This window comes from Myotis myotis, unplaced genomic scaffold (genome assembly GCF_014108235.1).
Source record: "Myotis myotis isolate mMyoMyo1 unplaced genomic scaffold, mMyoMyo1.p scaffold_m19_p_8, whole genome shotgun sequence".
In the NCBI taxonomy this organism is placed as follows: Eukaryota; Metazoa; Chordata; class Mammalia; order Chiroptera; family Vespertilionidae; genus Myotis; species Myotis myotis.
Window position 1 is genome coordinate 41,468,295 of NW_023416390.1, and position 13,245 is coordinate 41,481,539.

Below are 13,245 nucleotides of genomic sequence, written 5' to 3' on the forward strand. Positions count from 1 at the left end.
GCTGCAGCCAAAGTAAATGCAGGGGCCACTGGGGCATGTGCCATCTAGCACCGCCCTAAACCACTTCCACCTGGTGATTATGGTTTAACGGAACTGATGGTTAGGTCCTTGTATTGTCTAATCTTCTGCCATTTTTAACATTCAAAGTCACTCCAGTCTTTCCATTTCCTGCATTTTGCCAATTTTATTTGTGTTGTCAACATCAGCACAGCATCAGACAGGCGATTTCATTCTTAGTCCTTGTATTATCGGACTACTTAAGCAGGAGGATAATTCATTTTCCAAATTAAATATATGACTTTTGTTTCTTTAGTCATACTTACTGGAGTTAACATCTGCATATTAATTTACTCTTCGCCGGTGCTTTTACATCCAAAGTCCCCCACCTCTCAGAATTTGCATTTAGCAGCCAGTTGCAGATGTACCCTTGCCTGTTGAATGAGCTGCGAGAACACTGAGAAGACAACATCCAACTCCTCTCCTGCACCCACCCAGCTGCCTACACACACTCCTGCCTTCCCTGCCTGATGACCCTGGGGCTGGATTTTCAGGAGAGTCACAATCGTGATTTGCCACCTCTCCTAACATTCATGGGCTCTTAGACTCTTGGTAGATTCAGAACAGTTAGATACATAGGTAAATAATATGTAATATATGAATTTACAAAAAATATATACATATGGTGATTTCTCACTTTACCAACAAAGGGTGCCTTGCAGATAAATTACAAACCAGAAAGATTTTCAATGTAGTGATGGGTGACTGGTAACCAAACTTTACAATTATTTTTGAGGGTAATTTTAGCATTTCTGTTCAAATGATGCTTTTGTAAAGACTGCTATATTTTTCTGAGTGGAACTTATGTCAAGAGCAGGATAAAAGCCTAATAAAAAGATATCTGATTATAAATGAGATTTTCCAGTAAGCTGCTTTTCACTAGCTGAGGTATTTGCCATTGTCCCTGAAAAACAAGGTTCTTAGGATTGTACTTGAGAAGGTAATGATATTGGTCCTTGTGGCAGAGGAGTCCGGATCCAGGGAGTCTTATATATAATTTTGTGTGCACAAATGATCATGTTGTTGACTCTGTAAAAATCTACATACACACACACATATTGATGCTAAAAAGCTTTGTGGGCAAATGCATTTTTAAAAAGCACAGTGAATTTCACATTGTTGTTTTGTAATGATTGTCACTAAGGAGGAGTTCAGAAATAAACCACCTGGAGCCATGGACCCAAGCTGGCCCGGGCCATCTGCAGCTCTTCTTTGGAGCATCCCCTTGTGTGGTGCCTGCCATGGCACTGGGTACTAGCAGGGCAGTCCATGGTGCCATGGCACCTCGTGAAGGGGCTCAGCCACTGCTTTCCATACCCTCACAACACGCAAGGCTGTCTGGGAGGCTGGGGACCTGGAATCTACCTAGATCTTCCCACAGCTTCCCTGGGACCCTGAGCAATTCAGCTTCATCTTCCTTCACCTTGGATTTCCTCACCTACAAAATGACAGTAAATTGTTCTCAAAGGTTTCATACAGGGTGGGACAAACGTAGGTTTACAAGTTGTTCATATATAAAATAACATAATAATTAATAAATAATAATACAAGAATAAACTCTGTTTCACATACTAAACAACTGTAAACCTACTTTTGCCCTACCCTGTATACCTGTAACAGTCTACAATAATGAAAACTCAAGTTAAATATAGAAAATAAATCATTCTATGACCCAGCAGTTTTACACATACGTGTGTGTGTGTGCACGGAGGGAGAGAGAGAGAGAGAGAGAGGCATATATTGTTATGTGACCTTTGCATATCATCACTTCAAAAACCCTTTTGCCTTATGAAAATGATGATCTCTGTCTTTCAAGATGTTAGTTTTCAGAAACTTAATTTTTTTTAAATGTACTTTGGTTTAAACTTTAAAGCATCTATTTGTCATTTATGTGACCAAATATATTACCAGATGTATGATGTACATGGTTCCACCAATGACTAGACTTTTCCCATGTTCATCTTGATAAAACTATGGTGTGAAGGAAGTCTCCTATTCCTATATGAGGTCATAGCCAAACCCTGGGATGCCAGAATGAATAGAGCCTCTTAAGAAATTGCAGTTTTGTCGGGGGGGGGGGGGGGGGAATAAAATTAGTATGCCACGTTCTCCTGTGCCCTGTGCAAGAACTTCTTCCTGCCCTCCTCTATCCACCATCCTCTAGGGATAGTGGATATTCCCTTTTGTCAATAAAATCTAGCTTTGTTATAATGTGATGGAAAGTCTGTGTACTGATTTGGGGTTCAGTTGATTTAAGACTTTCAGACCAGTAACGCTAGCTATTAAACTTTCCATCATGGGGGAATTTATTCTTATGGTTCTGTTTGGTTGGCATGTCATAGATTTGTATTTTTAAAACATATTTTTTGTATTGAGTTAGCCACCTAGGTGGCTATGCCTCCAGTTTGCATCAAAAATGTCATGTCTCATACCTCTAACATGCTCTCAGTAGACATAACAATACTCAGTGGAAGGAAGGTCAGACAACGGTGTTCTTAAATTTCCTAGAACTCATTATGTTGTCCACATGGTTCAAGTTAGAATCTAGTCTTCAAGAATCTGACAGGGCTTTTCTTGGATAGGTTTTATGTTGTTTTCTTATCTCCATCTCTCCAAATGGCAACTGTGAAGACCCAGAACAAGTAGAATCTAGGTGAAACTAGTAGCTGAAAGTTATGTTTTTATGTGAATGGTCTCATGAGATTATCTTTTTCATTCGTGGATCAATTCAACAAACATTTACTAACCTCCTGCATGTCAGGCACTGTTTATAGGCACTGGCGATCTGGGAGTGAACAAAAATGGACCAGGTCTTTGTCCTCTTGGAGCTAGCACTCTGGTGATTTTTAGAATAACTCATAGGATTGAAATGTCACCCAGGTACATATGATGACAGGGATGATGACTGACAAGCTTCTTCAGAAAACCTTCCATGATCTTCTATGATTTTTCAAGCTGAGCTAAGTGGCTTGCTCTGTTCTCCTAGGACACCTGGGACATATCTTAGCTGCTTGGGACAGCGGCTATTCTAACAGGCTGTTTGTAGCCCAGCTCCGCTGCTCACCAGCTGCAAAACACTGGGCCAGTGAACTCAGCCCTTCTGAGCATAACACTAGTTAATCCTTACTGAGCACCTACTGTGTGCCAGGTACCCTATGAAGTGTTTTACACAAATCATTTCATTTCATCTTCCCACCAATCCTAACAATGTAAATCCCATTAATATTATTCTTTACTGATAAGAAAGCCAAACCCACTTGGCTGGGAGTACCCTTATATGGAGTACCTCCTAGACTGGTATTTTGTGGGATGCACTTTGGGAAACGGTATGTCAGGATCCTTTAAATAGTCTCTCATTAAGAAGAGCCAAGAAGGTGAAACCGTAGGAAATAATTCTTAAAGACTTAAAATGATGATGACGTTTCTTTTCTTTTTTGCTTTCTCACTATAAAAATAATGAAGTCATCTAACTAGATTAAAGTTGTGAAAATAGAAATGAATCACCCTTATTTTCACAACTGAGGAGTGTTTTCTCTTGTCTTTCACATATCTCCACCTCCTCAACTGTGTGTGTGCGTGCGTGTGTGTGTCCAGCACTTAAAATGTGCAGACTCTGTGCAAAGGGCTTTGCATGTCATCTCATGTAATCCTCACGATAACTGCGAGTCAGCAAACCTAATCCCCATGTGAGAGGTTGGGAAATTGAAGCTCAGAAGGTTTGAGTGACTTCCCAAAGTTGCACAGCAAGTAGGTGCCTGACCCATTGCTTAAACATAGTTATTTTTCACTCCGTAGCTCATGTGTTTAAACACTAAAGTGCTGAAATAGTTATTTTCTTACCTAGAAAAAGGATTCGTCCTGAATTTTCTACCAGGGAGCCGAGCTTATCTTGGGTCATCACACAGCTCAGCTCTATGCTGAATGATCAAAGAACATTGCAAACTTGTTCCTGCTTTTTATTTGTCCTTGCCTTTCTTCTCCGACGTTCGGTGCCGCAAGGGCCTCCAGCAAGAATCCTAAATGCAGGAACACGTTGTTTTCTGTTTTATGGCTCAATAATCTTCTCTGTTGTAAATACAGTCAGAAATGATGGTGGCTTTTTCTTGAAGCCTCAACATTTTTTTAAGAAGTGATTTATTTTGATAGTGCTTTAGCCTCGTGATTTCAAATATTAAGTTACTTGGTTCGGGTGGTCTTATATTTTCCCATAAATGTGTTTATGTCACCCGCAGACTGAGAAATTTCATTCCAGGTGTGTGTTTTCTTTCTTCATTTGATTTTGTGCAGGAGGAGAACTGAATTCTTTGAACTTGTCAGTAAAGGAGAATACGATTGGAACATCAAACCCCATCGTGATATATTTCGGTAAGAGAAAGCTCTTGTTTGTGTTTCTTCATTATTTGAAGATTTAGCTTTGCTTTCCTGACAGTGCGAAGAGCACGCAAATGATTTTTAAAGCAGCAAATCTTAGCTTACACTCAAACAGTGAGAGATTAGTTGAATAATTGGAGAAAAGATAGACACTGTCTTTTTGTCTTCTAATGGATTATATTTTTGTCTCCTCTCCATAAATTTGCATTCAGAATTAGAAAATGATATTCAAATTGGTTCCGTTTCAGCAAGCCATGACCTCATCTTTCTCCAGAGAAGGCGGGAGAAAGTTGGGGGGGGTCGGGGGGGGCGGGGGGGGAGGGGCGCGGGCGGTGTTTGAATCTCAGAAAAGTTCCACAGCATAAAGGAAAGCAGAGTTCACTGTTGCTTTTCTTGTAGCGAGAAAACCAATTGGAACCATTTGGTGGTGGGAATAAGGAGTTCTAGACTTTTCACAGGGCTTCTTCCCAGTTGTTTAGAAGAGACAGCCGCAAACCATCATTTTTATGTGGTACATTTTAACCACTGATTGCAGCCACACCAGCTGGTGAGACTCTATTTCTGTCTGTGTCATACCCACCTCAGCCATCTAGGACCTTCTGCTGTCTTATTCCTACTCCAGAGCTGTTGACCGTTCCTGGAAATTGTGAGGCCGGGATTATGGATTTGCTGTGTCTGCTCCATAGCAGACAGCCGCTGGGATCACCCCGAGTGGGACCCCATCAGACCTCCCCCTTCCCATCCATGTTTGCTCTCTGAAACCTCTGCCCCGCCTTCAGAACTTGAGCTCCCCTGCACTGTCCCCCTGAAGCCAACTTCTTATAGCTGTCTCCCTAGAGGGCCCTCCTGTCCCCCCCTCTCTGCATTACTCTTTGTCTGTTATCTTTACAGACCTTTTCTATGTCCTTTCCTGAGGGTGAGGGGGAACCTTCCAGTACCTCCACTTGTGTCCTAATTCCTTCCCCTCCACCACCGCCATCTGCATCCCGACCTTGTTTGTATTCTCTTGACTTGCATTTTCAAAATCTGGTGTGTGTTTTTCCATTATGACTTTTCTAAAAATACGTTTCCATCTCCTCAGCCAAAAAATTCATCCCTGAAATCTACCTTCTTCTCAAGTTCCAATCCTAGTTCTCTCCTTTCCTCACAACTTCTATTAACTTCTTGCAAGGCAATTTCTTTCTTGTTAAGTAACTTTTCATTCTGTAAATAATTATAGGAAAGTATTTTTCTGTAACAAATTAAAACATTACAGATAAACTTCCAGTTCTTTTTTGAGCTTCGCTCCCAATCCCCACACTGCCACATAGCTGTGCTGTGCTATCAGTTAGCTGTATCTTTCCACACCGTTTCCAAAGCATGGACATTTACGTGAACCATAGGAAAAAATTATCTAGTATGAATTTATCTGTTTTAATGTGAATTCTGTATTTACATGTAATCTGAACTTGCTTGTTCACTCAACTATATGTGTTGGAATTCTTTTCATGTTCATACCTCATCATCTTTTAATGCTCCATAGTATTCCAAAATGTAGACTTAGCACAGAGTAGTTAGCCATTTCCCTACAGAGGAATTTAGTCTATGAATGTGATTTCTGTTCCTTTTGAAAGGCATCGGTCAGCTCCCAGGAATCTAATTCTACAGCCTTTGTTCTCTTCAGGTTCCCTGATCTCTTCACAAACTCCTACTTGTGTTGGCTTTTCCTTTCTTACAACTCTCTCTGGCCTTGGATTCTGAAAAGCCATGCTCTTCTGGACTTGCCACTTTCTTTCTGACTCTTCCTTGTTCTCTTTGTCCTTTTCCAGTCTTCCACCTCCCACTACTACCGAAGTGTAACTCTCCCCCAAGGACCTGGGTTTAGTATTCTCATTCTGAGCATCCTCCGGCTTCAGCTGCCATCTCTTCTTAAACGACTTCCACTTTTTTGGGCCTGGCTTCTTCTGAGCACGACTCCTAAAATGCCAGTGCTTGTTCCTCATGTCCACCTGGATGTTTTCCTGTAGATGTTCAAATACTTTTGGCAGGGGACCTCATATGTAAAAAACAAAACAAAACAAAACACACAAAAAAAACAACTTATCTGGAAGTACATGTAAAATAGAGGTGCTCCGGGAGGTCCACCCCCCTAGCTCTGCCCTCCCTCCTCAGTTCACGGTTAGACACTGACCATGTGCACCAAGTGAGGAGGGGCTCTGGAGAGCACTGTATTAGGGAATTTTAAAGTAGTAATAAAACCAACTAAATGTGTCTTTTTTTTATCATCACCATGTGCCTGCAGTCTAAACAATGTCGATGATGAGATACTCCTGAGAAAAATATTTTGTTAGTACGAGTTGTAAACAATTGCTGAGAATACTGTTGAGTATCAAAATAATTTATAGCAAAGCTTCAAAGAGCACATTACTACTTACGCATTAATTACATGTAAGTTGATTTCGAGAATGTCCAGGTAGACAGTCAGCCCCCGGTACAGGTGGAAACACTTTCAAGGGTTCCTATTGGCTCAGAACCTTTTGCCCTGCCTCCGGGTGTCCTGTGTGTCTCCAACCTTTGGGAGTGTCACGGCCCTGCTTTTAAACAGTATATTCAAAGCAAACAATGATAGTACAGTGATGGTAAGGATGGAAAACAAATAACTTGAGTTCTTCAGTTCTGTCATTTTATGTGGCCATTTGAGGGGATGTGGTTATTTGTGTTTATAATGTAAAGCAATGATAGAGTGCAAACTGCGAGGTGGAATATTTTTGTTTAGTAAGTGCAAAATTCAGTTCATACATGAAATCTTTTACTGAATTTGAATATATCTTTAAAATTAAAATTTATTCCTTTTAGGTTGCAGATTGTTTTAAAACTAGAGAACAGGTCAAGAAAGATCTTTATTGAACTACTGTTGGCATGTAGAGGAGAGGTGTGATAAAAATGACCTTATGTGAGGGTTGGGTGTCTAAATACATTGCCGTTCTTCACCCACCCCACTAGGACAGAGACTCGTGATTGACCACTCATTCGTCCAGTCACACTGAGCAGGTTGACACCACTTAACTGTAAATTGGACTAGAATTATGAAACTAAAGCAGTTGGTACAAACTCCCTCCCCACTCTCTTCTGAGTCAAAAAAGACTGTTCACTTTGTGCAGAGGCTGGATTAAAACAAATAAGGTAAAACTGCTCATTTTCCTCCTTCAGTTCTTCCTGTGGAATCTCCCACCTTATCTTGCCCTTCCATTTCCCCTGCCCTTCTTTGTTGTAGGCCTTTATCAACTTATACTTGTCAGCTGGTTCCCTGCTTCCACTTTCTCCTTATTCAAACTGTTTTCATATCTGCCACCTAAAGTTCTCTCCTTGATGGTCTTGCCAGGTCCCTCCTGAGCCCTCAACCTTAATTAACTCCCCAGTGCCAATCAAATAAGGGTTTCAGACACCTCACCATCCTCCCCCGCCCCCGGCTCTTTTGTGTCTTCCTTCTCTGTATAGACTTTCTGCTCCACTGCCAAGTATTCATTGAAAGTAGAGACTCTTTTGTCAGACTTTATGGATAACAATCCTAGCTTTGATACTTCTTAGCTGTGTAATATTGGGCAAGCTACCTAACCTTTCTGATCAAGGAATGCAAAAACATTATTTGCTTTGTAAAATAGAAATAATAATAGTATGTCTACCTATAAGCCTGCTCAATAAGTGGTAGCTATTAGAATTATCATTATTAGAGCACCTAGCATGAACACAATGAACTTATTGATTAACTGATTCATGGTGATATGAATATGAATTTGAGAAGTAAGTTTCAAATTCTCAAGCAGATGGAACCTAAGTAATCATCCAAGTTATGGTAAAAATAGGCAAGTTTAGAGAGATTATTTCCTGCCCAGGAGAGAGATGGCAAATTCTAATGCATTGCTTACAGTCGTGTTCCCCTCTGGTACCAGCAGAACCTAAAATGAGAAGCATCCAAGTGTGGCAAGAGGAGGTCTGAGGTCTGCCTACCTCAGAGGGTTGTGACAAGGATTCATTCAGTTAGGAGTTAGTTGGTAGACCACCTCGTATAGAGGCAGGCAAACCATGGGCTGCGGAAGTGCTTGTTACAGAAGATCAAGTATGAAGAACAGACTGGTGTCTCTCTATATCAGTGGTTCTCAACCTTCTGGCCCTTTAAATACAGTTCCTCCTGTTGTGACCCAACCATAAAATTATGTTCGTTGCTACTTCATAACTGTAGTGTTGCTGCTATTATGAATCGTAATGTAGATATCTGATATGCAGGATGGTCTTAGGCGACCCCTGTGAAAGGGTCTTTCGACCGCCAAAGGGGTCGCGACCCACAGGTTGAGAACCACTGCTTACCTAGCACAGGGCTGTTGGGATTAGATGCCGCCTGGCTCCCGGAGGGCTGCTGATGCTGGTGTGCCTGGCTGTGTTCTGAATGACCTGTGAGCCCCTCTGCTTGTTCCCTGGAGGGAGTCCCTGGTGGAGTCGCACAGAGCCCACTGCCATCTAGGCATGCTCCGCCATCTGGGAGGCAGACATGTTCCCAAGGCCCTGGGACCAGCGGGGCATGAATGTTAACACCTGACATCAGGACTGCCCTCTGACCTGTAACAACACACCCTCTCTTCCAAAAGGAGCTGGATAAGATGTGGTTTCCCAGCCCAGATCCGTCATTATTTTTCATCACTTTCTGCTGCTCTTAGTACAAAGAAAGCAGATTTGGGACAAAGAGTGTGTTTTATTTTTCCCTTTCCCACCACATCCAATTATAAACCCCTGAGCCCTCTACAATCTGACTTGTCCTCTGCATTTTCTCCACAGTTCAGTGTGAATTCTAGTAAAACCCAATAGAAATCTGCTCCTCCGTAATCTGATTCGGATCTTTCCTGTGCTTTCTTACTTGCTCACATTCACGAAAGCTGTAGCTGAATGTCTCTTTGTGACCCTTATCACACACGGTTGCAGCCAGGCAGGAAACTGGAGAAAAACGGTGTGGCCCGCACCCATAAATCTTAGCTCCCTGGAGGAGAGGAAAAGGAGCTTCTAAGGCAGCATGTGCCTCACCTCTTTGGTGTGGGTTTTCTTCCATTCCCATCCATCAGTGATCGCTGGTAATTAGATTCATCAGCTATGTATATGGTATGATATGCTGACTCCCTTGCTGATAGTTAAAAATACATAGCATTGCCCATTACGTATTATTTTAGGCGGAGCGTGCTTAGCTCAGGTATAGAGAAAGGCACGCTTTGCTTTCCTCCATCTGCTGCGGACAAAACAAAGGGCAGCCGAGGGAGCATTCGAGCTTTGTCTTCCTGAGCCGTGTGGCCTCAGGATGGAGATGCTAAGCATGGGGACCACAAACAGTGCTTCCCTTGTTGAGGAAAAGATGTGAGCTTGCCTCTGTTCCATTTTGTTTATTTATGTATCCAGGATGGGTTTGTTTAGCAACAAAAGATTATTCAGGCTGTTTTGTTTGGTTCTGTTTTTCAGATCAATGTTAATGACAGCCTGTGACCTTGGAGCCGTGACCAAACCGTGGGAGATCTCGAGACAGGCAAGTGGTGATTAATGGCAAGGCTCAGCAGAGGAGGGACGGGGGGGGGGGGGGGGGGGGCGACGATATTCCCAGAGCCCTGGCTACCAGGCACTGAAACCCCAGTCAATTTGCATCGGTATTAACATGGTGCAAAAAATAGCAGGAGGCTTAGGCTCCACATAGTTTATTGCCCAGCCTTCCTTTGTTGTGCTCCTGCTGACTAATAATATTTCTGACTCTGGAACATTTTTTTAACGCACTAAATCCAAATAACACTTCGACCATTTCTTAAGGCATGAGTTTCAAAAATAGTGTTTTTGAATAGGTAATTATGTTTTAGCATAAGGTTCCGTTTTTCACATCTGAAAAAAAAAATCCAAGGAGATAAATAAAAAATCCTATTTTTCTTTTTAAATACTATTTCAAGATCGGAGGGCTTTTTGGCCATAGTGTGCAGTATCCAAATTAATTTGTATCCCAAAAATCATGCCTCTACTATCTAGTTTCACTGCCAAAAAAAAAAATCTTAGTTCTAAAACAAGAAAAGCTTTCAAGCCATAATTATACAATTTAAAATCCTTGATTATTAATATTATTTGAGGTTATATCTCTTTAAGTTTTAGGAGGCACCTACTATGTGAACTGTGAGGTCTAAGCTAGTGACTTGGTGTCTTAAGACTTCATATTTTGGAGTCGCTCTTCTGGGCTCAGTGTGGTAGTCGGCATGGCCCATGGAAATCAACGAGAACTTGACCGCCAGAAAAACATGAAGAAATCCCAGGAAATTAGCAAGGGAAAAAGAAAAGAGGATAGCTTGACTGCCTCTCAGAGAAAAACAGAGAGACTCTGAGATCATGCAACCAAAGCAGAAAGCAGCTAATGAGAAGAAGTCTATGCAGACAAGAGAAAAATGATGACTGACAATTTGGAAAACCTGGGTGCTACTCTCAACTAGGTGTATTATAAGCTCTATGATCAAGATTTTGTAGAGTGAACAGTCATTACATGTTACAACATATCTTTATAAAAACTATTTTAAACTTTAAAAAAAAAAGACTTCATATTTTAGGGAAATATCATACATTCATATACCAATGCATAACTAATATTTATTGATTGAATAAGTAAATAACAAATATTAAATGATGGCTATATACTTACTAGTGGCCCGGTGCATGAAATTTGTGCATGGGAGGGGGGTGTCCCTGAGCCTGGCCTGCACCCTCTCCAATCCAGGACCCCTCAGGGGATGGCTGACTACTGGCTTAGGCCTGATCCCAAGGATGTCCAACTGCTGGTTTAGGTCCAATCCCTGTGGGTCTCTCGCAATCCGGGACAGCTGGATCCTAACCGCTCATCTGCCTGCCTGCCTGCCTGATTGCTCCTAACCACTCTGCCTGCCTGCCTGATTGCTCCTAACTGCTCTCCCCTGCCGGCCTGATCACCCCTAACCACCTCTGCCTCAGCCCCTGCCACTGTGGCTTTGCCTGGAAGGGCGTCTGGAAGGATGTCCGTAAGACATCTGGTCTAATTAGCATATTACTCTTTTATTAGTATAGATATGTGAGATCTCATTTAAATCCTCAAAACCCACTTTGAGGTAGGTGTGGTTACTGTAGTAGGCTGAATAATGGCAACCCAAAGATCTCAGGTCCCAGTCCCTGGAACCTGTAAACTTTACCTTAAATAAAAAGGAGTCTTTGCAGATGTGGTTAAGGACCATCAATATCATTATCATTATCATCATCATTATCCTGGATTTTCCAGGTGTCTGTACCCCATCACCTGTGGCATTATAGGAGACAGGCACAGGGAGATTACACAATTAGAGGAGGAGAAGGCAATGTGAAGACAAGACAGAGGTTGGAGTGAGGCAGCCACAAACAAAGGGATGCTGGCAGTGAGAGAGGCAAAGAATAGATCCTGCCCTACAGCCTCCCGAGGGAGGGTGGCCCTGCTGACACCTTGATTTCTGTTCAATGAACTGATGTTGGACCCCTGACCTCCAGAACCCTAAGAGAATAAATTTCTGTTGTTTTAAGCCACCAAGTGTGTGATAATTTATGGCAGCCCCAAGAAACTAATCCAGTAATTATCCCTATTTCACAAATAGGAAAAATGAGGCTTAGCAAACGGTGGAGCTAGATATTAAAATCTTAGCATATTAGGCTCCCAAGCCTTCATTCTTCCCAGCAGTTTATGCTTTCTTTTACAGGATGCCTCAATCAGCGGTTTTAAATGATGCGTGTCAGCAAGATAGGTGATGTTGCCACTAAACCCAAAATTTTCAGTGGCTTAAACCAACAAATGACTCCTGCATGTGTGCATCCAGGGCGGGCTGGCACCTACCGCTTTGTCCTTCTTCTGGACACAGGCTAAAGGGGCAGCCACTGCCTGTATCACTATAGCAGATGCCCTGTGGGTCTTGCAGTGGAAATGAAACCCCCATCTTCCAACAATTCATTGGCCAGAACTTGTCACAAAACCCTGCCCAACCAGGGAATATAATCTTTCCATGTGCCCAGAAATTAAAAAGCCAGAAATAATTATTGAAAACATGACTACCACAATTTGCTCTTTTAATCACCAAAAATATGATTCACTATCCTCCTGCAGGCAAAAGGCAAAACATGCTCACCCACTCCCCAGGGGAGATGACCAAATGCCCCAGCAGTCATGGTCTCAAGCTCCAAGTTCAGGATCTCTGGGTGATATTTGCCAATCTCTACATCAGGCCTGGAAGCACATTAAAGACCTACACACACCCAAAACATAGCTTTTGATGCACCCCAAACACACAATTGGTGTGGATGAGTAGCTTATTTTTACAACTCTGCCCACTCTTCACTTCCCAGTGGGGGAAGACCTCTCTTGCAGTAAAGTCTGAGAATAAACTGCAGAGAAGAGGTAGGTGGCTCTTCCAGGTGTTGGAGGAAATGTAGTCCTAGCGGGGAGAGGGCACCATGGTAGGGTTGGAAGGGGAGTAGAGGGGTGGAGAGTGGGAGAAAGTTAGGGGGGCCAGGGGAAAAATAGAGAAGATTGGAAAGGGAGGGGGTGAGGGATGATGTGCCAGGGCCTTCAGAAACCCCAGTGAAATGCATGTCAAGAAGGAACTAAAGGAGCAGGAGCCACTTGGGGGCAGGAAAGTGACAGGACAAAGTACTAGGAAGGAAAAAAGTTTCTGCTTGATATTTTAGACCAAAGAGGCCAATGGCCACTTGTAGATGGTCTCCTTCGTCACTGGTGTAAATATTATTTTAATTTTAGGATGTGAACTTTGCTGATACATGCAG

At 42.3% G+C, this 13,245-nt stretch overlaps 1 protein-coding gene and 1 pseudogene across 1 annotated transcript in view; both read left to right on the forward strand.

Moving 5' to 3' along the window:
- PDE11A (phosphodiesterase 11A) overlaps positions 1-13,245 on the forward strand; it is a 287,291-nt gene that overhangs the window by 242,563 nt on the left and 31,483 nt on the right. The window contains exons 16-17 of the mRNA XM_036320024.1: positions 4,345-4,422; positions 9,907-9,970. Coding sequence (XP_036175917.1) covers positions 4,345-4,422; positions 9,907-9,970 — 142 coding nt within the window. The remainder of the gene's footprint in view (positions 1-4,344; positions 4,423-9,906; positions 9,971-13,245) is intronic.
- On the forward strand, positions 10,677-11,006 carry LOC118661706 (annotated as a pseudogene).